Source organism: Phascolarctos cinereus, unplaced genomic scaffold, assembly GCF_003287225.1.
Source record: "Phascolarctos cinereus isolate Bilbo 61053 unplaced genomic scaffold, phaCin_HiC Scaffold_4;HRSCAF=312, whole genome shotgun sequence".
NCBI classification, from domain to species: Eukaryota; Metazoa; Chordata; class Mammalia; order Diprotodontia; family Phascolarctidae; genus Phascolarctos; species Phascolarctos cinereus.
Window position 1 is genome coordinate 91,598,579 of NW_027555847.1, and position 26,752 is coordinate 91,625,330.

General features: G+C 45.6%; 1 protein-coding gene across 1 annotated transcript in view; it reads left to right on the top strand.

Annotated features, from left to right (window-relative positions):
- WNT9A (Wnt family member 9A) overlaps nucleotides 1-25,815 on the top strand; it is a 90,316-nt gene extending 64,501 nt beyond the window's left edge. The window contains exons 3-4 of the mRNA XM_020999273.2: nucleotides 5,524-5,786; nucleotides 18,412-25,815. Coding sequence (XP_020854932.1) covers nucleotides 5,524-5,786; nucleotides 18,412-18,897 — 749 coding nt within the window. The 3' untranslated portion in view covers nucleotides 18,898-25,815. The remainder of the gene's footprint in view (nucleotides 1-5,523; nucleotides 5,787-18,411) is intronic.
- Nucleotides 25,816-26,752: the final 937 nt, after the last annotated feature.

Genomic DNA, 26,752 nt, shown 5'->3' on the forward strand with positions numbered 1-26,752 from the left:
CCTCCCACCCCTGCACCCTACAAAGAAAAAAAAATCTGAGTGAATAATGATGATTTGAGAGCCTTTTATTCCAGCAAGAAGCTCCATGACTCCTCATCCATCCATCCTTCACCCCCTGCACACACACCCACCAGGACCCACCACACTTTGGAGGGCCACAGACTCTGATGGACATCTAGAAATCACAATTGGAGATGGAGGTACAGTTGGGCTCTGAAGCTAGAACTCGGGCTTCCTTTGGAGCTGGGAAGAGGGACTTGGAGATGTCTTTCTCAAGCTAGCAGGGTATAATGAGAAAAGCCTTGAATTTGAAGCGAGGAGACATGAGTTCTAATCACACCCTGGACACTGGCTAGTTGCATGTCCTTGGGAAGTCTCTTTTACTCTCTGGGCCTCAACTTTCTATGCTGCATAAATGGCTGTGGTGGGGAGAGTGATAGAAGCCCTTAGGAAGTAAGCCCTTGGCTGAAATCCTCCTGCCAATGCTAACTAACTATGTGACCTTGGGGAAGTTCCTTTTACTCTCTGGTCTTCTGATTCCTTCTCAGTATTGCGGATAGAGTACTAGATTTGGAATTTCATATCCTGCCTCAGAAACTTATTAGATATGTCACTCTGGCCAAGTCACTGAGTCTCAGTTTCCTCATCAACAGAATAAGAGGGTTGGATTCAATGGCCTCTAAGGTCTCTTTCAGCTAAAAATCCTTTGATGTAATGATTTCTGAAGTGTCTTCCAGCTCTGATGGTCTATGAATTCTGATCCTGTTAGAAGACATTTGGAACGTAAGGGGCCCTTTCCCCACAGTCCACAATCACACTTCATCCATAGCCAGGCTAAGGCTAAGGGAACCTGAGATAGAATGGATAATCTGGGATGTGTGCACAAATGGATAAGGGGAAAGTGGTTTTCTCTACTTTCATATACATCTGTCCCTTAGGGTTTCTGGCAACAGGGGAAAGGTACTGAGGATAGAAGTTAAAATTAAAAGATGGGGCCTTTAGCCCTAGGCCTTGCTGAAACCTGTCCTACTTACCTGGAATTTTTCTCCTTTCTGCTGAGACACCTTGCCTTTGGCAAAAGACTTTCTCCTTGCATGCTTCAGTTTAACAAACGTCTCTTTGTGTTTCAGGGAAGGGGACACAGGAGGTTTATATAGACACAGAATCTTGCCTCCCTGGCCTCCTATGACTCAGTTTAGTAGGGGGGATGTGACATTCAGGTAGCTGTGCAATATTTCAAGGAGAGTTCATCAGAGAGGTACAGGTGAAGTCTGAGATTGGAGACTAACTGGGCAAAGTAAAGGAAGTCTTCTCCAAGGAGGTGGCCCTGTTGGAGGTGGCCTTTAAAAGCCGAGTGGGGATTAGACAGGCACAAAAGGGGTGGGAAGATGCTCCAGGGAAATGTTGGGGGAGTATTTGGCGGAACCAGAGTTACCCAGTTAGGGTTGGAGCCTGGTCTAATAAACCCAGGCCCTAAGTTACCCAAGGGAACAGGGTGGCAAGTGTGTGGGTACCTGCTGCCCATCTCTTACACTCTAGTTTTTGCTTACCTGTCCTCAGGGCTGATACTATGGGTAAAAAGGTAGACAGTCCTCCCCTTCCTGATTGGTGCACTTTCCCCATTGTCTTCATTTTGTACACTCTTGTGTTCTCTCCAGCTGTCCCTCATTACAACCCACTCTTAGGAAAAAGGATGGAAGGCTAGAGCTAGGAGGGATCTTAGAGAAGGTTCTTTTAGTATGGCCCCTTCATTTGACAAGGGTCTTTCTCCAGGTTCCACAGCTGCAAAGCAGCAGCTGAGATGCCAACAGGTCTCCCTAGGGCCATATTGTTTCTGCCACACAGACTTGTTGTACTGTGGGCATCAGGCCTCCTGGACTGTACTCGAGCCCTTCCTATCTTTGACTGTTGAAATTCTTACCCATCCACTAAGCCCACTTCAAATGTCAACTTCTCCAGGAAACTGTCCCAACTTTAGGCTGCACTTTTTTTTTTTACATCTCCATGATATATTTAACTATAATAATGTATATTATTATGCAATAGTAGCCGTGTTTGTGTCTTGGCTTCTTCTGGAATGAGAGTTCCATGAGGATAAGGATCAACCACGTCTATGCATCTCCCCCAGCAGCACAGAATTTTATCTGCAGTAAGGGTCTAAGAAATATTTGGGGAATTGAAGCTGAACCTCCAAGACATTGATCACAGACTTTAAAGGTCATTTGGCAGAGTCATTATGGATGACTGATTTAGGGTTATTGATTATTCATCAAAGGCTTGTAGATTTACAGCTAGAAAGTCCAATCCTCTCACTTTACAGATGAGGAAACAGACTCCTGAGGGGTTAAATGACTTTCCCAGGGTCACACAGATAGTAAGGTTCTGGGATGGCTTCAGAACTAGATTTTCCTTATTCCAAGTCTAACCATTCGTTACAAGCATACTGCTCCTCCCAAAATCTACACTGGGTTAAGGGTCAAGAGCTTCAGCTAACAGGATGATGCTTCACTTAGAGAATTCAGGTACCTCTTGGTGGTTTGGGGAGCTATTCTGTGAGGGCCTCAGGGACTGCCTAGACCTGTTGGTGCATCCCTTCCCCCAATTCTTAGGTCTCTCCTCCTTGAATAACTGAGAGAGCTGGTTTTCCCTCTACCCTTTTGGGGCAAGTCCCTTCCTCTGCTCAGGGCCTCAGCTATCTTCTTATTTGTAAAATAAGGGGATTGGGTTCCATGTTTTCTAGGAAGAACCTTCTATGGGCCAAGCCTGGGATAGGCTCTAGGGCCAATGTAAAAATGGCCCCAGTATGCCTATAACTACAAAATATATTACAATAGTAAGTCTGTATGAGGGCTGAAGTAGGGCATGCCATTACTGGGTGGGATGGTGGTTGGAGTGCTAGATCAAGGAAGGCTTCTTGGAAGAGGGAGTGTTTGAGGGGGCTTTGAAGGATGTATAAAAATTCATCAGGTGAAAATATGGAGGCAAGGCATTCTAGGCCTCAGAAACAGCCTGAGCATTGGTGCAGAGGTGAGAAATAGGGGGATTAATTGGGGAGAGAGAGAGAGAGGACAAAGGGTTGTCTACTTTGGCTGGAGCTCAGAGTTCAGGGAAGAGAGTCGTGTGAGAAGTTTGGAAAAGTAGGATGCTGCAGCTCGGGGGAAGCCTTGACTGTTAGGCACAGGAGCTTAACAGGTACTTGGGAGGCCATGGGGAGCTCTGGAAAGGTTTTTGAGCCTTCATGACCATGAGTGATGTGACCAGATCTCTGAGCTGAAAAAAAAAATCCTAGTGGAATAGTGTGTTAAGCTGGAGGAGAGAGAAGCCATAAAGACTGGCTATCAGAATTGGAAGGGAACCTTAAAGATCATCTAGTTCAATCTTCCCATTTTGCAGAGCAATAAACTGAGTCCCAATAAAGAAAAGGGACTTCGCCAAAGCCATGGAGGTAGTGGGAGAGCAGAAGCAGGTTTCAAACTTGGGTTCTGTGTCTAACTCCACTGGTCTTTCTATTGGGTGCAATGTTTTTAGGTGGGTTTTAACAAGGTCCTGTACAAATAATGGTGGCAGAGGAAATAGAAGGGGAGGGGGTGAATGGGAGAACTTCAGGTAGGAAAGGCACTTGTCTTTAGAAGAGCTGGGTTATACTCCTGCTCACCTGCTTACTAGCCTTAAGCCTCTCACTTTACATCACAAGTCATCAGTTTTCTGCTCTGCAAAATGGGGTAATGACCTTGCATTGCCTTGTTATGGGAGGAAATGTTTCTTCAGCCTTTGAAAGAATTCTATTCTTCAGGCACTGCTCTAGGGGAGGGCGCACTTACTGTTTACAGTATTCTTGCTAGCCTAGGAGGGTCTTTTGGCCGGCTGGTGGTACCCTGCGCCTGAAGTTAGACAATGCTGCCTCCCCCTGGCCGTCCTAGGCCGAGGGACGGGTGGCTGGGTGGAGAGTGGGGGTGGGGGGGAGGAGGAGAAGGGGGGGCAGGGCAAGCTGGTTGGCAAGAGCAGTTGCTGACTGGTTGTGAGGCGCCCCAGCGAGAACTTGAGGCCGTGGTACATCTCGGGTTTCTCTGGGTAGGGAGGCCGGCCTAGGTTTCTGATGACTCTGGACACATGCTGAGTGTGTGTTACCCAGCCCCTTCTGAGAGGGACAGGGGGGGAAGGTGGGAGGTGGTTCTGGTGCCCTGGCCCTGGGAAACAGAGCCTGTCTCTTCACTGTCTCTAAGCACAAAGTAGAATTCTCTTCTCGCTTTCCCCCCTCTTCCCCATTCCCCTTTTTTCCCCTTTCCTTTCTCTCTGCCCTATGGTGTGTCCCCTTCTCTCCCCTCCTCCTTCCCAGGGTTTCTCTTCTTTTATCTTAAGCCCTTGGGTGGATATCAACAAAGAAGCCATATTCCCACTTTATGGTTGGGCAGACCGAGGCCAGCAAGAAGTAAATGAGGCATTCATCAAGCTGCCAACCTGGTGGGGTTTGAGAAGTGGTAGGAAGTTTCCTCCCCCTCACCTCTCCCTACTAGTCTTGTTTCTAGGGATGCTGCCTAGAGTGGTTAAACACACACATACACATGCCACACACATGTTCCGTGGTTTCCAGTCTTGTCCAACTCTTCATAATCCTGTTTGGGGTTTTCTTGGCAAAGGACACTGGAGTGGTTTGCCATTTCCTTCTCCAGCTCATTTTATGGATGAGGAAACTGAGGCGAACAGTTAAGTGACTTGCCCAGGGTCCCACAGCTAGTATATGTCTGAGGCCAGATTTGAACTTGGGTCTTCCTGATTCCAAACCCGGCGCACAAACATACACATATACACACATACGTGCATACACATACAGAATTTATAGCAAGAGGGCCTGGATTTGAATCCTGACTCTGCTACCTGTGTTATTTTGGCCAAAACCACTTACCCTCCTTCAGTTTTCATACTCTTTATTCTGAAGCCTCTTCCACTTTGGCATTCTACAGTCCTATAAGTATGGAGCTAAGGCTGGGTGAGATAGCATTCAGCCTGTATCAGTCCCTAACATTTTAGTATGAGTTACCAGCTTTTTTTTTCCATCTAAGATTGAGTTTTGGGGTGGAGTTTTAGGGGTAGGGGAGCAGAAATGATACAGTGGAGGTGGTTTTACACCCAGCTATAGGGGAGTATAGGCCTGCCAACTTCCCTGACTTTGCATAGGACTTTCTGAGAAGGCTCTTGGCTATTCCTAACCCTCCTCCAAGTTGTACTCTGTTCAGCTACTAAACACTGTTTAGAACTCTATAGCTCTAGTCCAATGGGGATTGTCCCTTCAACTCTCCATATTGAAATAATTTCCCCAATTCTTATCCTGCTTGACCCTGATGAGACAGAAGCCCTGAATGTCAGAGCTGGAAGGGCTCTCTTAGGGGCCATGGATCTAGTCTAACCTGCTAATTTTACAGATGAGCAAACCAAGGCCCACTGATGGGGATTTGGTCATGCAGCTGGTAAGCGTGGGAGTATTGCTAACATGGGCCTCTGCCCTTCTGTCCCCCTGCTTCGTAGGCTTCAAGGAGACTGCCTTTCTCTATGCCATTTCCTCAGCCGGCCTGACCCACGCCCTGGCTAAAGCATGCAGCGCTGGGCGCCTGGAGCGCTGCACCTGCGACGAGGCGCCGGACCTGGAGAACCGGGAGGCCTGGCAGTGGGGGGGTTGCGGGGACAACCTCAAGTACAGCAACAAGTTTGTCAAAGAGTTCCTGGGGAAGAAGTCCAGCAAGGACCTGCGTGCCCGTGTGGACTTCCACAACAATTTGGTGGGGATGAAGGTGAGTGGGGGCCCCTGGCAGGGCGGGAGGAAAGGATGGAAGGAGTGGCCAGGTAGCTCAATTAAAGACCTACTATGACATTCCCATCAGATGATGATCCCCGGCCTTGGAGACCTTCAATGAGGGGATACCTCCCAGTACCTCTCCCATTCCTCTCTGGGAGAGCCCTAGTGATTGGGAAGGTTTTTTCCCTGACATCAAGCCCAAATTTACCAATTTGTAACCTCTACCCACTGTTTCTGTTCTTGTGCATATTCCTATGCTATTTCTCCCCCAGTCACCTTCAATGGGGGTCCCCTTGAACCATCCCAATTCTCTGGTCACACCTACCTAAGGATGATTGGATTTAGAACAGGAAAGTGATCTAGTCAAAACTCCCCACTATACATATGGGTATATGTATATATATATATGTCCAAGGTCATACATAGTGTACGTGGCATTGTCGGGGTTTGAACTTAGATCCTCTGATTTCAAATGCCACGTTATTTCCACGGTATAACTACACCATGACCCATGGTGTGTATCTGATGTTTCTCTTGTGTTTATGGGTAGCTTCCTTGAATTACAGAGAAACATCCCACGGGAGGTGTGTTACAGCAGGGTTCTTAGGACCCTAGGGTTTATAGTATTTATAACTGGAAGCTCCTTCAGCCTCACCTTTTCATTTGTCTTTGGAGTATATGGTCATATTTATCCTATATACATTCTCTCTGGAGTCACCAGCATGGGATGGCTGTGGGCCTGGAGTGGGCTGTGGCCGAGAGCAAGGAGCCCCTCTCTCTTTCTATCTACCTCTCATTCCCTAGGAGAGATTGTTAGGGCAAAATGGTAGAAGGTCTCTGCTTGCCTTCCCATGTGGCTACAGGAGGTCCTCTTTGGCTCCCAACTGCCCAAATCATCTTCATCTTTGGAGGCTTGGTGCAAGCCTTTCCTCTTTAGGAAACCTTCTCTGACCTTCTGAGCCCACAATGGTTTTTCCCTCCTCTGTGGGCTGATAGCCTTTACTATCTCCCTGTTCTATGTGTCTTTCCTGTTGCTCTAATTAGAATCTAAGCTTCCTGAGGGCAGCAATGATATCTTTTCCTTTCCTTCAGTCTCTCCTAAGCTGAGTATACAGTTAGGTATTCACTAAAATTTAGAACATAAAAGGTCAGAACTATTAGTGACCTTAGGTCATGGAATGTCAGAAATGGGAGAGACCATAAAACATGAAATATTAGGGTTGGAAGAAACCTTAAAATTTGTATAATGCAGTCTACCTCATTTTACAAAAAGGAAAAACTGTTTTTTTGTGTGTGTATTTGTTTGTGATGAAGTGATTTGTCCCTCTATTAAACCATCATACCTAGGTCTTTTGACTCCCTCTTCACTGACTTTTCCCTACTACCTCTAAAGGCATAGAACATAGGATATTAACAAGACCCCAGAATGTGACCTGCAACTAGTATGATGTGTTTGACTTGTAGTTGGGGGAGATCTGGATTTGAATCTCATTTCTGACACTCAGATGGGTGACCATGGGCAAAGTGCTTTACTCTCTAAGCCCAAGTTTCCCCATCTGTAAAATGGAAACAGTATTACCTGTAGTCCCTGTCTGACAGGATAATCATAAGAATAAATGTGAGTAAAAATAAATAAATAAATAAAATGAATGTAAGTGCTTTGTAAACATTAAAGCATGATCTAACTATACGGTGATGGTTGTTATCATTAGCAATAAAAATAATAATAATATTAATAGTGTAAGCCCCAAAAAGGAGCTTAGAAATCATTGAGTCTAAGACTGTTCTTTTATAGAGAAAGAAAGGCTCAAAGTCTCTTGCCTAATTCAGTGAGTTAGTGGCATAGCTAAGTCTATAATTAATAATAATGATAACAACAACAACAGCTAGCATTTATATAGCACTTAAAGGTTTGTGAAACACTTTACAAATATTGTATCATTTGATGCTCATAACATCCCTGGGAGGCCAGTGCTATTATTATATCCCCCATTTTACAGATGAGGAAACTGAGACAGACAGCAGTGACTTGCTCAGGGTCATACTGCTAGTAAGTATCTGAAGCTGGATTTGAACTTGAGTTGTCTTGATTCCAGGTCTAGGGCTCTATCTATCTATCTATCTATCTATCTATCTATCTATCTCTATCTATCTATCTATCTATCTATCTACCCATCCATCTATCTATCCATCTATCTATAACACCTAGCTCCCAGCATAGTGCTTTTTTTTTAACTTGCTAAATGAGTCAAGGAGGTGGGACGATCAGGGGAAGGATGCCTTGATGTGTGGAGAGGAAGGGGTCTCATCCTGACTAAAGGGGTCATGATGGTTGGTGCTGGAGCACAAAGGCTGTGACCAAGGTGACCCAACATAGATGCAGCAGCCTATGTAATAATAAACTTGTTATGGCAATCCCTTCCATTTGTGGTGACAACTTATACTTTCATATCATTGTTTCACTGTAATATGATGGTCCCTTGAGGCAGTATCCTATTTGACCGATGAGGAAATTGAGGCTCAAAGATTGTATAATGTTGAGCAAGTCACTTGAATGAAGTGTGCCAGAACGAGGACTAGAACCTGAGAGTTCAGACTCCCACTCTAGTGTTACCTGTCTGTTGTGCCTTGTTGACCAGGCCTTAAAAGGAATTATGCTGAAATTCTTATGTGTCCAAAACCCCAAATTTTGCTGCAGTCTAATTTTTAAAAAAGAAATTACAAACACCTTGAGGGTAGGCATTGTATTTTGTTTCATCTTTGTAGTGTTTAGTGCCTAGATTGTAGCCTCACACAAAGCTTAATATGTGTCTAATTGAATTGCTCTTTCTGACACTCAAGTCTTAGTGGTGGCCTCTGACCTCCAAGGTTGAAATTGATTCTGGCCAAAATTCTAGCCAGTGGTTTGTGAGATTGTAGATAGTGTGATCACTAGGAGACAGCATGGGTTCACTATGAACATGTCAGGCCAAAGCAAACTGACTTGCTTTTTTTGACTGGATTTTAGATCAAGGAAATGCTGTAGGCACAGTTACAGATTTTAGAAAACATCTGAAAAAAGTGTCATAACTTTTCTGTCTTTGTGGTGGGATTCAGGCTGGGTAATAGTGGAGTGATATATGTAGTTTCATAGTTCATTGAAAAATGGTTCCCAAAAAGCATTGCTAAATTGATTGCCATCCATCTGGAAAGATGTCTCTAGAGTGGCCTAGGGATCTCTCCTTGACCTTATCTTGTTTAACAATTTTGTTCGTGACTTGGATGAAGACCTGGAAAGCTTATCAGATTTTCAGATGACACAAGGTTGAGGTAAAGCCAAGACATTGGATGGCAGAACCAGGGTCTAAAACATCTCTTAACAGGTGTGAATGAGGGACTGAAACCACTAAGATGAAGGGGTTTTTTTGTTTTGTTTTGTTTTGGCTAGGCACTGGGTTAACCCCCAAGTCACTTAATGTGACTTGCCCAGGGTCACACAGGTAGTAAGTGTCAAGTGTTTGGTCGGAGGCCAGGTTTGAACTCAGGGCCTCCTGACTCCCAGGGCCAGTGCTCTATCCACTGCACCATCTAGCTGCCCCTAAGATGAAGCTTTTCCAAAGATCTATGATTTCATCTGAATAGATCCCCAGCCTTGCTCTACTAACACAAACCATAGCCCCTGTATACTTTTAATAGTTGCATGATTTGCTGTGGCCAAAAAAAGTCACCACCCTGTGGCTATGCTTCTGGTAATGAGCCTCCTCACCCTTAGTCTGTATGTCTGTTGTCTCAGGACTGACCAACCTAGCCACCTCTGGCCTGTACTCAAAGACCTTCTAGTTTGGTAAGAGCTGCCAGATCTTGAGTTGTTGGTCCCAGGAGGAGTCGATGGAGCAGGATTTCAGTGCGGGCAGATAGAATTAAACACAGATAAATATGAAGTTTAACATTTAGATGAAAAAAACAATCCACTGTCCAGGAGCAAGATGGGAGGGGGTGGAGCTCGGCTTACCAACTGCTAATGTGGAAAAAGACAGGGGTTGACAGCAGTTGCTTTAAAAAAAAGCTCTCACCATCCTCGGTCAGCATAATGTCCAGAAAAAGGAAGGAGATAGTCCCACTGGACTCTATGCTGATGGGTAGGACTTGGGGATGGGAGGGGGAGTGGGATTAGAGATTTACTGAGTTGAATTCTGTGATTTATTGGTATAATATAGAAGCAGCGTGTTGTAGGAGAAAAAAATCATTAGTCAGGAGTCCTGGCATGGATATTTATTGGTTGTGTGACCCCAGGGTCATGGTCTATAGACCTGGAGGGGTCCTTGAACATTATCTAATCTCCCTTTCTTCATATCTGTAGTGCTTAGCCCAGTGCCTGTACACAGTAAGTGCTTAATAAATGCTCATTGACTGACTGACCACAACCCCCTAATTTTATGGATAAGGGAGGTAAATGACTTCCTCAAAGTCACAGAGGCAGCTGAGTTGGGATTCGAATCCAAGCCTTTTGGTTCCAAAATTCAACATTTCCACTATAGCCAAGCTGCCCTTCCCGAATTGGTTTCTCCCTCCATGAAATAGGAAGAATGAGCTTTGCACTATGTGCTCTGCGGGGTCATTGTAAGGAGAACATTTTGCAAGCCTTAAAGAAATAGGAGCTATGGTGCTGATGACGACGATTCTCTTCCTTTCTGAGGCTGCCCGCCGTGATTATGTGGCCAGGTTGTCATTACCCAATCTGCCAGGTCTCTGCGGGAGCTCCTGGGCATTTGGCGCTGGCCCTGTGAGGAGAAGAGCCTGACCACGCCGGTGGTCTCTCCCCATCTCCCTGACAGCATGCTTTTTCCCCGTTTCCCGCCTGCCGGCTGCCTTGTCTTTGGAATAGGCCCCGTGGTGCTGAGCCGGGGGATGGGGGGAGGCTTCGTAACTGAGCCAGTAATCCCCGGGACAACACAGCCCTGCCCCCCTCCCCACCTCCACCCCACCCCCAGACAGGGGCTGTGTGTCTCTGGCTGGGGGGAGGCTGGCCTTTTCCAAGGAGTCCAGAGCATTTTCTTTCCCCTTCACATACTTTCTCCCTCCTAATCTATCCCCCAGTGGTGCCCCCAGCCCAGGAGTCCATCAGACCTGTCATGTCCTGCTAAGTGCCTGCCATATGACCTCAATAGCTAATGAAAGACCCAGCTTGTCTGGTGTGAAGATGAGGTAATTAGAGCGAGGACTTCTGTGAGCTCTCTTTTATTGGGAAGCAGAAGTTCTGAATTACCCACTTATTAAAAAACCAATTTCCCCCCTTTCTCTGCCAAAGCCCCTCTCCCGCCTTCAGCTGTTTAAGGGGAGGTGACGGGGTCTCCAGCCCCGTTGCTGGGGAGGGTGGTCTCGAGTGCAGATTAAATCAGAAAGGGCCAGTTTCCTTTCTTGTCTCTCTCGCTCCTTACCCCACCCCAAGCCCCTCCAGACTATGCCTCTTTTGTAACCTATTAATGAAAAGTCAGAATATTAAAAGCACTCAATTAGTTCCACCGGGCCAGGATAAGTGATGTTTTAATTAAATTCGTCCAGGTTTCTCAGCAAAGCATCATCAAACGTGACTCCTTTCCCTGCTTTGGTCTCAGAGAGCATTCCCAAGCCCCCTAATCCCCCTAGGAAGCCTGCCCTTTCCTGAGCTAGGTCTGGCCCCTGGAGCATGGCTGGCCTCGGACAAGGACAAGGAACTGGGCTGGGGGAGGTGCTCAGGGTCTCTTTGTGCACCCCCTTTCTGGGATGTTCCTTTTCTTAAATTGTTATTCTATTTTGATACTCAGTAGTGTGCTATAGGGGGGAAAAAGTCAGTTTTGAGTTAGGAGACCTGAGTTCGAGGCCTGCTTTTCTATTAACTTACTAGAGGGGTGACTGAGCAAGTTATTTAACATTTGCAGGTCTCAATTTCCTTTTTTTTGAAGAGAGTTGCTCTACATAGTCTCCAAGGTCCCTTCTATTTCTTGGCATTCTGTGATTCTGAGTGTGTGTGTGTATCTGTTTAACTTCCTGTCTCTTCAGACCTCTAGATACAAGCCTTGGGGGAAGAATTAATCTTTACATTCAGATTGTTTGAGTTAGTCAAAAGAGCCCTGGTTTTGGGAATCAGGAGACCTGCCCTCATTCCTAATGCCTGAGTAGCTCAGTGGTCCTGGAGAACCTCTGGGCCTTTGTTCCTCCTTTTGAAAAATGATAGAGTTGGACATAGCTGAGCTTCAAGGTGCTAGGGTCCTCCCTCGCCCTAACATTCTAGGATTTGGGGGCATAGTCTAGATATACACTGGTGGAGTAATGGGAGGGATGTTAAACTGGCAGCCAGGAGGCCTGGACTGGAGTCTTGGCTTGGACATTGACTAGCTGTATGGCTTTGGGAAAGTCACTCTCGGTGAGACCCTGTGACCCTCAGTTTCTTCATCTTAAAAATAAGTACAACCAGAGTAATCACCTACATCCTGCAGGTCCATGTGAGGAAAAGTACTTGATGAGGAAAACCTCAGAGACTTGGAGAATTGGGGACAGTCAATTCAGTTTCAATGAAAAAGCCAATGGAAAGTATTCTGGATTTGGGGTCTGGGGATACCCAGATTCAGGTCCTGGCCCTGCTACTTGTGACCTGTGTCACCTTGAGCATTAAATTAGTTAGCCTTTGTGGGCCTGTTTCCTTGCGTAGAAATTTAGAGACCATTTGGTCCAACCCCTGAAAGTCCCTTCCAACTCTGAATCTCTGCTTCTAAGATCTAAGCATCTGCTATACATTACAAAAATCCTTGGAATACCAATATGCAATGACAATCCCTGCCCATATAACTTAGATCTCACAGGGGGTATAGGACATGTACACACAAATAACTTGAGGGGCAGTTTGGTACAGTGGAGAGAAGGCTAGCTTTGGAGTCAGAACCTGTCAGAACTCTTCTATCTATGTGACCTTGGACAAGTCACTCTCTGGGTCTGGGTTTTCTCATTTGTAAAATGAGAGGTTGGTCTAAATGGCTTTTAAGGTTCTTTCCAGCTCTTAATATATAATCCTACAAAGGAGGGAGGGCAAGAAAGAGAGGGGGGAGGGAGGGAGGGAGAGAGAGAGAGGGAGAGAGAGAGAGAGAGAGAGAGAGAGAGAGAGAGAGAGAGAGAGAGAGAGAGAGAGAGAATATGTATATGTGTGTGTGTGTGTGTGTGTGTGTGTGTGTGTATGTGTAAGTATGAAGGAAGGGAGCTTTTCACACCTGACAAAGGTCAGGATTGTGATATTGGGGCTGGAGAACTTTGCATGAGAATCCGTTTTACATCCTGGCTGGTGCTATTTGTTCCCACTAGCTCTTCTCTTATTCTGGATAGGGGATTCTGGGGGCTGCCTCCTGAGCAAACTCAGGTGAAATCTCTATAATCTTAGCATTTTTTAACATGTCCCCAAAAGTCTGAATTGAGTAATAGCTGAAACTTATGTAGGGTCAGCTTACCTTGTAGGAATGTGGGAATAGGCACTATCCTCTAGGGGATTTGTGATTTCATCATGGTGGGTCCACCCTCCAGTGGGGCAGATCACAGCCAATCTATCCTTTCTCATCCTGGATGACTCTTAACCCTTGGTCTCTCATAAATCATAAGTCATGCCTGGGCCACCCAGCATGCTTCCCTTTAACGTTTGGCGGGCGCTCCACAGTACCTCACTCTTGCTTTGGGCTCAGATGACATTTTTTTTCTCATCCCATATCCTGGATAGCATCTTTCATGTCACATTTTGCATTCAAGTCACAGTTGGGCATGGGCTGCAGTCTCTTTGGGTTCAGCACATAGCTTCCCGTTGCCATTTGGATGGCCCATGATTCTGGTTCTTGCATGGTGTTTGGGGCTTTGCAGCCAGAAGAATATCGGGGTTTTTAATTCAGGGGGCAGCCTGAAGCATCCATGCACTTCCCCCAACTCTATCCAGTTCATGGTCTTTCTCCTATCGGTCACGGAGCAGGAAAGTGAATCCCAAAGAAGGGAAGTGACCTGTTGGAAGTCACAAAGAGAGTAAATGGAAGAGCTGGGATCCAAGTCTTTGTACTTCATATTCAGGGTTCTTTCAACAGCACCAGGCTGCTTCTAAATGGAAGCCTAAATCTGCCTCTTCACCACTTCCATCCATGGTACTTAGCTCTGCCCTCTAGCATTGGGCAGACTAAATCGAATCACCTTTTTACATGGCAGCTCCTCAGATACTTGAAGCCAGCTGTTACATCCTCCACCACCTTCTCTTTAGTTTCTTCAATCTTCCCATCCCATGGCCTTGAGTTATGTGTGTGTAAGGAAACAGCCTGGGCCAGCCCCACTCAGTCATAGAAGTGAGAGCCAGGGGCTCTTTGGCAATCCAGTGAAGCCTGTGGACCTCAAATCAGAAGCAGGTTTTTAAGTGTGTGAAATAAATTCTGTAGGATTTCAAAGGATGCCAAAAGATAGTGAAAATTAAGATGTCATTTTTTTCCACTTTCCAAATTCACGGACGCTCCAAAATCTATCCACAGTCCCCTTGGGGCTCTTGAATCCCAGTCGGGGTAGGAACCCCAGATTTTGAGCTAGGAGGGACCATAGAGATCATCTGGTCCAATCTCCCCATTTTACAGCCTAGAGAAACTAAAGCCTAGGAAAGGGAGGAAACTTGTTTCAGGTCAGACATGTAATAGAAGCAGGGTCTCAAACTCAAGTCTGCTAACCCCTGAATCCACTGTTTATTCCCTTGTCTCAAGACCTCTGCCTATTGGGGAGTTGATGGGAGCCTGGTGTGTGAAGGCAAGCCTGTGATATCTCAGCTGATGACTTTGACTAGCTTTTAACGCACCCCTCCCCCGCTCCTAAGTGTGAGGCTATTGTTGGGGGAAGGGATTGGATGATGACGGGACTCCAAAGTCATTAGGGTGCACTATTTCTCCAGTCTCAGACAAACATCCCTTAGCCCCCGATCAAAGTAACAAAGCGTTTCCACACCCTCTCTGCTTCTCTCTCTGTCCCTGTCCCAGCCCCCTCTGTGTGCACATAAACCATCAGCTTAGTCTCTTCTTGCCATAGGCCTTGATGCTTACAAACAATGTAGTGAGGTTCTCCTCTCTCCTCCTCCCACCTTTCCAGTCCCTCTGGACCTTGGGGACCCAGGGCCACACATTTGTTCTTGGCCCTTGGGCACAGTAGCATTCAGGACTCACTACCCTGGGGCCTGTCCTCAGCGGGCAGAGAGCTCACACATGCCATCTTTTCCCCATTAATAAGTAATCTCCTTTTGCGATCAGGTTCTGATCTGACTTCCTTCTGGTCTTCAGTGTCTGGTACATAGTAGGCACTTAATAGTTGTTGGATTCCCAGGTATATTAAATGATGATTTTTTTAAATCATAAGACCAGCCAAAAGGAGCTTTAGAGATAGCTTGGGAAACGTCTTAATTTTTACAAAGGGAAAGGAAATGGCTTGTCCAGTGTTACCCAGGAGACTCTGAAGGGTCTTCAAAACACAGAGAGAGCTCCTTCCGTTGCCTGACATTTCCATAGCCTTTGCAGGTATATAAAATGTTTTCTACACAGGTATGTTGTGAGGCAGGTCATGCCAAGTCGTCTTCTCCTTTCCCCTATTTTACAGATGGGGAAATTGAGGCTCAGACTTGACTTTTCTAAGGTCACGAAGCTGTATAAGGGAACTAGAGTCAGAGAGTTTAGTTAACTAGGCTGTAAGCTGGGGTGTAAGCTGTGACCATGCTTATCTGAGTTTAATCTCTCTTCCAGTGCTGAGCACAAGGTTCTGTATATACCCATGATTAAAATCTCTCTGCTTTCTAGAGTGCTTTCGCAGGTTGTAAAGTGTTTTCTTCACAACAGCCCTCTGAGGCAAATAGTAGAGAATTCCTATCTTCATTTTACAGAAGAGAAAACTGAGGCTTAGGAGTGCTTATGCCATTTGCTTATGTTCACATAGCTGTATAACAGTATCAAAATCACGACCTGAACCCATGTCTTCTGATTCAATCAAATTCAATAAGATTTTATTTTTTAAATTGTTGGTATCTTTTGGTTTTTATTTATGTTTTAATAACATTTTATTTCCCCCAATTACATGTTAAAACAATTTTTAACATTTTTTAAAAAAAGTTTTGAGTTCCAAATTCTATTCCTCCCTCTCTTCCTCCTTCCCCTCCCCCCAGGTGGTAAGCAATCTAGATATCTTTTGTTCTTATATCATCTTCATTTCTGAACATCTCCCTTGTTCTTCCACAACTCAACAAGCCATCCCTTGTAACAAGAATGAGAAAATAGTAAAAAGAAACGGAAGAAGGAGAAAGGCAGTTAGCTAAATTAACCAACTGAGTCACAGCATATGTAATGCTCCTCTGCCTTTGCAAAGAAGGAAAGGAGGGACATCATTTCTTTCTTTAGGGACGAGGTGAGTCATTAGAATTATACAGTATTTAGTTTTGTTTTTCAGTATGCACTTATTAGACACCTACCGTGAGCCAGCCACTATGCTAAGTACTGGTAAAGTAGTCAACGGAGAGATCAACCAGAAAGCTCTAGGAAAATGTGAGTGGGGAGACCTCACTTTTAGCTGATAGGAGAGGGCTTCCTGGGGTACCTGACCTGGCGGGCCACACATGTGGCCCACATGCACACATACCTGCTTCCCCTAGATATCAGTGGGTGCATATTTCCCTTGCGCATAAGGTAACAGTATATATTGAATATTTGAGGCAAATAAAAGTTCCACCTAAACACGTGTCTACCAACTAGCTTTTGAGCATGTGGAATTTTAATATAATAAAATAACAAACATTCCCGTGCCAAGCATGTAGAAAGAAGATGGAAGGGTAGTCATTGTGCCTTTGCAGAGTCCTGTTGAACTATTTCTGAAATTTGAGACACGTTGCCAAGAGATCCTTAGCTCAAAGGCCCCAGACTAAATGCCGAAATTTCAGATCACCCTTGGGGGTGGGGTAAGGGGGGCAGGAAGAAGGAGAGAGAACAGGGGCACTGCCCCTGGTTTGCTTATCCCTGTTTCTTGACCTCTCTCCTCTTTTCTTTTCTCAAGTCATCTTTGTGCCAAGAATGGACTGTTAGTTTCTTGAAGCCCTTCCTTGCTTTGGGGCATTTGAGATGGTGTGAAAAGAGTATGGGACCTGGGAATAAGAAAATATGAGTTTGAATCCTGGTTTATAAGTGGGTGGGTCCTCCTTGGAGCCTCAGCTTCCCCCTCTGCAAAATTCGAATAGCAAACTTCCCACTGCCTCCATGAAGAGAGCTGTGAGGAGGAATGTGCTTTGTAACCTTCTAAAACTACTCTCAAATTGGGACTTGCTATTATTCTGGCCAGGCAAAGGTCATGCTCTTCCCACTGACTTCTGGCCCAGTACAAGAGGTGGCTTGTTATGCCCATTTTCCAGATGGCAAGGGGGAGGAAGGGAGGACAACAGCTGGGTTTAGCATCCAGACTAAGTGATAGGTAGAGTTCCAGGCACCAGAGCTAAAGGGGTCTTGGTATGTTGGTTGAATCTTGATTACATGAGCCCATGGAGCAGTAAGAAGGGAGACTGGCATGGTTGGAGTGGAGGCAGCATGTTGGAGAAGAAGGTTAGAAAGGGAGAGCAGAAACAAGATGGTAGAGGGCTTTGAATGTCAGGCTTAGGAGCTTGGCTTTTGTCCTGAAGGCAATGACTTTTGATCAGGGCAGTGATATCTCAAAAATAGTATGTCAGGAAGGTGAACCTAGTGGGGGTGGGTGGAACAGAATGAAGGAGGGTCTCTGTTGGTAGTGCCACCATGCCACCTGTCATGAAGGCTTCAAATCTCAACGTCATCTTTGACTTCTGTCTTCCTCATCCAATGTATCTGGCCAGTTGCTGAGTCTTGTTGACTTATTTAATTATTTCTTGCCATCCTCACTACTGCCACCTGTCACCTCAGTTCAGGACTTCTTTACTTGTTATTTGCCCAGTCTTAACAGAGCTTCTTAAACAGGTCTCCCTGCCTGTAGGTCTCTCCTCTTCCCTTCCCCAGCTGCCTTTCCAGTACATCCTGCATGTACCATCATTCAAAGGTCTCCATTGTTACGGCCCCAATTTATCTTCTCAGTCTTCTCTTACTAGGCACTACATTTCAGCCACACTGGTTTCCTCTGCCTCCCTGGTTCTTTCTTGTCCCGAATGAACTGTCGGTTTGTCGAAGTCTTTGTTTCAGGGCCCAATTCATATAGTACTTTCTCCATCAAGCCTTCTATGGTTTACCTCTCACCTTCTCACAGGTGAAAGTGATCAGTGATCTCTCTTCCTTCTTAAATTTATCGCAGCCCTAGGCATGGCTCTCTCCTTTACCCAGAGTTCATTTTCCTTTATTTCGTAGTTATTTGTATTGCTGTCTTATTCCAGACCATCCTTCCTTCAGTGGACTGTTAGTTTCTGGAGGGCAGGAGTTGGGCTATTCCTGAAGCACAGGGGGCTAAGTAAGGGCGGTTTAATCCACATGCGCTGAATGAGGTTGTTTCTCCAATAGACCAAAGAGTGTCTCTTTCTCCTTCCTTTGCTTTTTTGGTATAGCTGAGCAGGGTGCAGGGGTGCTCAGTTCCTCCTCTTCCTCCCTTGACACTCCCCACCTGCTTCTTTTCTTCCCCAGGTGATCAAGGCTGGTGTGGAGACCACCTGCAAATGTCACGGGGTCTCCGGCTCGTGCACCGTCCGCACCTGCTGGCGCCAGCTCTCACCATTCCACGAGGTGGGCAAACAGCTGAAGCAGAAATACGAGGCCTCCCTCAAGGTAGGGAGCACCACCAATGAGGCGACAGGTGAGGCTGGAGACATCCCGCCTCCGCGAAGGGCCCTGGGTTCTTCCGGGCCCGGCAGCGACCCTCTCCCGCGCACGCCAGACCTGGTGCACTTGGATGACTCCCCCAGCTTCTGCCTGGCGAGCCGGTTCTCCCCGGGCACAGCTGGCCGGAAGTGCTACAAGGACAAGAACTGTGAGAGCATGTGCTGTGGGCGTGGGCACAACACGCAGAGCCGGGTGGTGACTCGGCCCTGCCAGTGCCAGGTCCGCTGGTGCTGCTACGTGGAGTGCAAACAGTGCACCCAGAGAGAGGAAGTCTACACCTGCAAAGACTGACCGCCTGCCGGGCCAGCCGTCTGCCCGGGTGGGAGAAGACAAGACTCCGCTCTGCCTCTGGCCTCGAGACCGACACGCAGGGTTTGACAGGGGCGGTTCTTAGATTCAGAAGGCAATGTTGATGATGTAAGCACTTTTGTGTGTGTGTGTGTGAGTGCGTGCGCGTGTGTGTGGTTGTGTGTGCCTGTGCGCGCGCAGAGGGCTGGTGGGGTTACCCAGCTGTACTGATCTTCAAGCCCTTCCCTCTCTTCCTTCCCTCCCATCCACACCACCCTTAGACTCTGGGACCCCAGCTGCCAACCCAGTCTGAACTGTTCTAACAAGTGTCTCTGTCCACTCCCTCCCCAATTCCATGTATTTTTCTCCCACTTCTTTACTTGCTGACTATCCCCCCAAACCGAGGTAAGAAGTCCAGGACGTTAAGTGGGACTCCTTCCATTCCTGCACTCTCTTCTCCAAGTCTGGCTTTGGTCAGGGCTGAGGGAACAGAGAGAGTAAGAGGAGGGAGTCTGCTAGGTCTCTCTCTCTCTCTCTCTCTCTCTCTCTCTCTCTCTCTCTCTCTCTGTCTGTCTGTCTCTCTCTCTCTCTCTCTCTCTCTCTCTCTCTCTCTCTCTCTCTCTCTCTCTCTCTCTCTCTCTCTCTCTCGGAGACCAGAGAGGAAGAGGGAAGCTAAAGGTCCTTATTGAAGCCAGTACTACCCAAAGTGTCTGGAGTGGCAGGGAAACAGAATTTTTAAGCTGGAAGGGACTCTACAATGCAACCCCCTGAAGCATCAGGAGGTGAGGAACCGAACTTTGCCCACAGTCTCATTAGCAAGAGAGAGTGCAACCTGGGCATCAAAACCGGTCCTAGGGCAAACCTTGGAGCAATAACTGAGTCATCATTGGAGAAAGGGAGATTTTCACCCAATGTATGGGAAGGACTTTCTTAATGATGAGAGATGCCCTAAGGTGGAACAGGCTTTTTGAGCATGTAGTGAATTCTCCTTTGCTAGAGGTCAACTGTGACCACTTGTTGGAGGACACTGTTTCAGGGATTCATGCTTGGTTTACAGGTTGATCATGGAGAGAGGCTGTCTGAGCTCCCATCCAGCTTAAACGTTTTGTGATCCTATCTTCTGGCTTCCATAGAATAGGGCCCTTTCCACACTCCCCAGATCTCCCCGTGGCTCCTCACCAACAGGGTGATGGAACACAGGAGGTCTTCAGAACCCCAACGAGACAGGAGTCCAGAGGAGGAAGGCTCATGACTCTCCCAGCTGGTTCCCTAAGTCCCTTCCCTTTCTTGGCACTATCGCTGACTTTGGAAAGCAAGACCACTAGAAGGCTGTCTTCAGAGTCTTTGTCTGAATCAGGGAATTGGACCCTCGGCCCCTTTTCCTTCCCCGCTCCTGTTCTACCAGCGGATTGAGTTAATTGGATTTTCCCTTCCCTTCTTTTCTAGAATGACACCAGGCACTTCTCTTCTAGTTAGAGCAAATGTCAGTGATTATTTTTTTGTTGTCATTTGTTATTATTATTAATATTCTTCTTCTTCTTCTTCCCTACCCCTTGCGCATTTTGTCTCATACATGCGCACATTTCCTACTTCTGAAGGGATGGGCAGAGTCTGAATGGCGGCAGTAAGACCCTCACATCTAGAGAAGGGAATTGTATGCGTCTGGCCTTTATCCATTGATGTGTCCAAGTGGTATAGCTGGCCCAGCCCCTGCCTCTCCCTTGCCCTGCTCCCTTCTTCCTTCCTTGACTCTGCTTCATGTTTTTTTTTTCCTGGAAACCACTAAATTAAAGATTTTTTTTTTCAAATAAAACAAAACAAAAAAGACATAAAAACACACACAAAGACACAAAACTGTTCCTCTTTAGTAATCTGGGATAGTGAAGCCCAGTGCCCTTTCTGTGTGAGTGGAGGGGGTAACATCATGAGGACTGACCTTTCTCTCCCCCAATTAAAAAAAAAGTCATGCTTCTAAAGCCGTGAAGTGGAATCCAACGCTGCCCCCACCCCATGTCCTCCTAGGAACCCTTGAGTGCACTGGGATTCAGTGAGGCATCTAGCCCTTTAGCAACAAGCCTGGGCTTTCATGAGCTGCTGGCCAGTGGTCCAGGGTTCCTAGTGTGGGCTGAAGAAGTGATAACCAGGATGCCCTTCGGATTTGTTCTGCCTTTCCTTGATATTGTAAGATTTGGCTGAGTTTTTTTTTTTTTTTTGGCCAGATTCTCCTGAACTTGGCCTTGAGAGATGGGAGAACGAAAGGCCTGGGGAGGAAGGGGTTCATGAAGATCCTTTTGGTGTCTTAATTCGTGTAGTAGCCCCTGTTTACTGTTGTGCTTCTACTTCAGAGTTGGATTGGGGGAGTGGGAAGAGAAATTCTGGGGTGAGATTTTCTAAGATTGGTGGGGAATGGGAGAGAGAGAAGAAATTCTCTTAGGTTGAGATTATATGAAGCACATGCTATTTCTTTTGGGTGTTTGGGGATCAAGACTTACTGGGGTGGTAAGAGGGTGGGGTTGCGGAGACAAAGGACTTGAGCTGACCTGAGGTTTGGGTTTTTTTTTTTTTTGGTGGTGAAGTGGGGTAGGGGATGGCTTTAGGTTGGCGGAGGAGGAGGTGCAATAAATGAAGCCATATGTAAAACACCATTTTATTGGCAAAGCTGGAATAGGATTGAGCAGGAAGGGCTGCATTACTGGGCAGCCCTCCCTGCTCTCAAGATATCTATTTATTGTCACAAACTTTTCCAAAGAAACTTCTGGTTTGAACGTGGAATCCTTAGGCTCAGTTGTGAGGCCCTGCCTATGTGTGTCTCTCTCCCTCTTCATTCTCTTGCATGCTGAAGTCAGTCAACAAGCATTCGTTAAGTGCCTACTATGTACCAGGCACTGTGCTAAGTGCTGGGTATATAAAGAAAGGCAGAAGACAGCCCCTGCCCTCGAGGAGCTCACAGTCGAAGTGAGGTCCTTTCTCTTAGGGTTCAGGAAGGCAGATAGATACCAGAATAGCTTTTGGGGTCATGTTACCTGGAGATAGTTCTTAGGTCATAGAATTTAGAGTTATTCCACCATGCCTAATTGTGTGTTTTAGAGGTAAAGGGTAAAGGAGCTGAATGGGTAATACAACAGCTTGTGACAGTGTTTTATATATTTTATATATATATATATATATATATAAATATATGTATATTTCTTTTTGTGTGTATATGTATGTGTGTGTATATATGTATATATGAGCAATGTGTGTATGTATGTATGTATATATATAAATATAAAATGTATGTGTGTGTGTATAATTTTTCTTTTTCCAAGCCATGTGTTTGACAGGTGAGAGACAAGAGCTAGGAGATTATTAGAGAAAAGTACAGTCAGGAGCAGACATGAGGAACTACTGAAAGGGAACTCCTGGTGTCCTAATTCACACACTGAAGCCTGGAGAGTCACTGTATTTAAAACAAAACAAAACATATTTATATTAATGTAGATATATCACTTTCCTGTTATATATTGTAAATAGTAAGGTTTATTCTCCTGTGGTCTGGAAGAAAAAAAAGAAGCAAGAAAAATATTGAAATAAAATAGTACAGACTCACCTCATATACTAACAGGTGGCATATGAATTCTGAGCTCTCCAAAGTTGGAGAAATACCAGTCAGGACCTAAAGGCAGCATAGAGACCATAGATTTAGCGCTGAAGGGACCTTCAAGGTCTATTCCTGCCCCCCCATTCCCCTTGCCACCCATTTTACAGAGGAGGAAACACTGAGACCCACACCTAAGAAGTGACTTGGCCAAGGTCATATGGGCTAGTATTAGCAGAATATCTGGTTCTAAGTAGTCAGTGTTCTTTCTACTACACCAGTGAGCCTAGAATAGGGGATGGGGGCTTGTCCGTGAGTTAGGTTTTCATTTTGCTTGACTTGTCCTCTGTTTGCTTAATCTCCAGCTACATGCTAATGGGTATTTTGGGGGAGAAGGGGAGAATGCAGACAAGGGAAGCCAAGTTTAAAGGTTTTTTAAAAAATTATTTTTAAAGGAAACAACCCTCCTCCCCTGCCCTCTGCCTTGTACTCTCCCAAAACTTATTGGCAGATATAACTTTCAAAAGGGTTGGGGTTGGGAAAGAGGGGCTCCTTCTGTCATCCTTCCATTCCCCATTCCTTTTGAAATTGTTAGGCTCTGCTGAGGTGGAGGGAAGAAGCTATTCATACCCTCAATGACAAGACTGCCCAGGCCGAGGCACAGGGCATCCATTTATTTATGTTTCTTTAGGGGAAGGTCCCAAGATGAAGGAAGAGGATTTTTAAAAAATCAATTATCTCATTTAGCTTTATTTCAAAAATGTTAAGAAAATGTAATATTTTTTTAAACAAGGCAAATCAAAAATGTTTGCTGGTTTGTTTATTTTATGTGTGAGTGTATTATATGTGTGTATTGTATTGTGTTATGTATGTATTGTGTTATATGTGTCTATTGTGTTATGTGTGTGTTGTGTATGTGTGTGTATTATGGGGTGTATGTGTGTGTGTGTGTGTGTGTGTGTGTGTGTGTATGTATGTTCAGATTTAAGTGAAGTGGTTCTCTGTCTGTATCTATTAAACTCATGGGCTCTTATTTATTGGACTTGTGTGACCGAAATTTCTAGGAGGAAAAAAATAAATATATGTGTGTGCGCGCATATATATATATATATATATATATATATATATGTATGTATATATAATGTGTATATATGTATATATATGTGTATATATGTGTGTATATGTATATATATGTATATATATATATGATGGATGGATGTATATACATAAATATTTTGTCAGAGTAGTCCTTTTTACCAATGCAGATTACAGGACTTAAGAGGTAAGTCTTCATGTGTTTAAAGTACCCCAAAGTTAAATGATTTACCCAAAGTGACCTAACTAGTGTCAAAGATAGGATTTGAACCCAGGTTTTCCAGATTGCGGGCCCAGCTCTCTTTCCACTACACTTTAATGCCTCTGAGGTATAGAGCCCTACCTAAAGCAGGGTGACTGGGGCTTTGCCCAAGGGTGTGAAATTTAGAGGCACTGACAGCATTTGCAATTTTTTAGGAGTGGGGATTAAAGAAGAGCTTAGCACTTAAGCAAAAATAATTAGTCTAAACCAGAAACTACCAGATGGTTAGCTGTGTCCCCCTGACACCCTGCACCACCACCACCACCCAGCACACACAAGGGGCAGTGTCCAACCTGGCACTCTTCCCTCTCCCTTTCTACTGACGATGCCTTTCCTACCACTTGTCAGGATTTTGTGTTCCTTGCCCTGGATGAAAAAATTCCCGGTGAGGGTTCTGCACACGTATGTATGGAGAAGGAATCCAAAAGAAGCCTGAAACTTCAGTCTTCTCTCTGGAAAGCCTATCAACCCTGCCAAGAACTAAGAACACGTGTTCTTCCCCACCTCTGGCCAAGCGTAATGGGCCCATAGCTCCAGAAGGCATTAGTTCAAGGGGTGTGTGTGTGTGTGTGTGTGTGTGTGTGTGTGTGTGTGTGAGAGAGAGAGAGAGAGAGAGAGAGAGAGAGAGAGAGAGAGAGAGAGAGAGAGAGAGAGAGAGTGACAGTGACTGTGTGACTGTATGTGTGTGTGTCTGCTTTGTGTGACACTGTATGTGTGTGTCTGGTCTGTGTGACTCTGTGTGTGTGTGTGTGTGTGTGTGTGTGTGTGTGTGTGTGTGTGTGTGGTCTGTATGACTCTGTGTGTGGTCTGTGTGACTTTGTGTGTGTCTGGTCAGTTGGTCTGTGTGATTGTGTGTGTTTGTGTTTCTGGTGTGTGTGTGTGTGTGTGTTCTCTCCCTTCCCCGTTCCTAAAGCCAGGAATGATTATGGACAAGTAGGGTGCCCCCAAGGGGGCCTCCTCTTATCGCTGCCAGCCTCCAGCTTTGACTTGGGAGTCCCATAGGGCTGCTCTTCTGTCCCTTGCCACCCACTGCCTCCTCCCACCATTGGAAGGCCTAAAGTTTCCAGAGCTGGGAGGTAGGGATGGGGCCAAGGGCTTCTCACTCTCTCTCTCCTTTTCTCCTGCTCCTATGCATTCTCTCAGCTATACCTTGGTCTCACACTCAGATCACAGTTTTTAGATCTGGAAGAGTCCATACATCTCATCTAAGTGGAAGGAGTGTTGGAGTTTTTGTCAGAGGTCCTTGGTTTGACTTTCAGCACTTGGGCAGTAACCTTGGGCAACTGCTTGCTTAGCTGCTCTGGGCCTCAGTTTTCTCATGTGTAAAATGATAGGGTTAGACTAGATGGTCTCTCAAGAGCCTTCTAGAAGGGGCTTTTCTAGCATAGAGATTCTCTCTGATTCTACTCCAATCCTTTCCCTTCCTCCCCGCTCCCCCCATTTCTTTGTGTCTGTGAGCATCTCTCTCTTTTTCTCAAAACTGGAGTTAGGCCTGAGAAGGGTGGCTAAGGTGTTTAAGGGTCTAGAAACCCTATGGTCCAGTGGAAGGAGCTGAAGCTAGTTTTCATTAGAGGAGCTCCTTCTTAGAATCAGTCCCCTCACCTGGCCTGGCCAGGAGACCAGTCCAGCCCCTTTGTCCCTGTCCCCCTCCCAAGCCCAGCCTGGCCTGCTCGGAATATGAACTTTAGTATTTGCTTTGGACAAAAACAACCTTGTTGGAGACAGAGGGAAATAGAGGGCCTGGGCTAGGACTGTTGAAGGGATAGGGGCTTGGGAAAGGTGAACACTAACCTATGAAGAATTTGTGTATTCTTTTTTGTGTCTTATGAGAGCCTAAATTATTTTTCTCTACCTCATGTGTACAGCTTGTAGGTATAAATCTGATTCTGAGTGACTGTGGAGAATGTATTTAAGTTATTTAACACCTTTGTATAACAAAAACCTGAGAACAAAATGAAAACAATAAATAAATGTATTTTAAATTATACTCGGTGTCTTTCCTTCACTGCTTAGTTTAGGGAAGAGGAGGAGGAGGAGGGACATGTCAAAGAGAAAGATATTGGGGGATAGAATATTTAATTCAATAGACATTAAAGTATCTCCCTCATACAAAGCCTAAGCGGGACTCCAGGGGAAATATAAAATAGGCCAGCTAGAAGCCTATCCTGGCCCACATGGAACTCACAGCTGTGACATTTAAAAAAGTTCAAGAGACACAATTTCTGGGTAATTAGTAATTTTATTAATAACACCAGCCTTTTAAATAAAAGGTCGCAGCACTCTTGCATGCCAAAGACAATCATGGCAGTGGCATATAAGTGGCTTATATGACCTTGGAAGAGGGTGTTCCTGAGAGTGGGCATCAACTCTGGTTAACAATTGATGAAAGAATGAATATTACAATGAGAGGCTGAGAATGACATCATGTCACTCTTGGACTGAGAGACTATCCCTATACCCAGACTGCCCCCAGCCTTGGGCAAACTAGACAAAGCATCTCCACCCAAGCTTGACTGAGTGGAATTCACCTTAGATTAGAGATTCCATGTAAGGTTGGGTGGGGTTGCATACAGAAGAAAGAGACTGAGTTTTTGAAATGAGGAAAAAAAAAATCGGGAGAAGCCCTGGATCTCCCTAGATGGTTGGTTATTAATAATCATTTTTCTTGTAATCTAAATGAAAGAAGACACAAACATGGATAACTGTTCCTATCCTTGACCCAAGGGGTGCCATCCTATTGGCCCATGCTCTAGATTCACCTAAAGCCAAACTTGATCCTTGGGGAACTAAACCCCAATAGCAGGCCATCTAACTTTCCTCATACTTTTGTTCATCGCTCCCCCCCCCATTAAGAGAATTATCTCTAACAAAGGTTTAGATATAGCTCATGCACAAAGTCTCCCCTAAAAGGGATTAATAAGGAC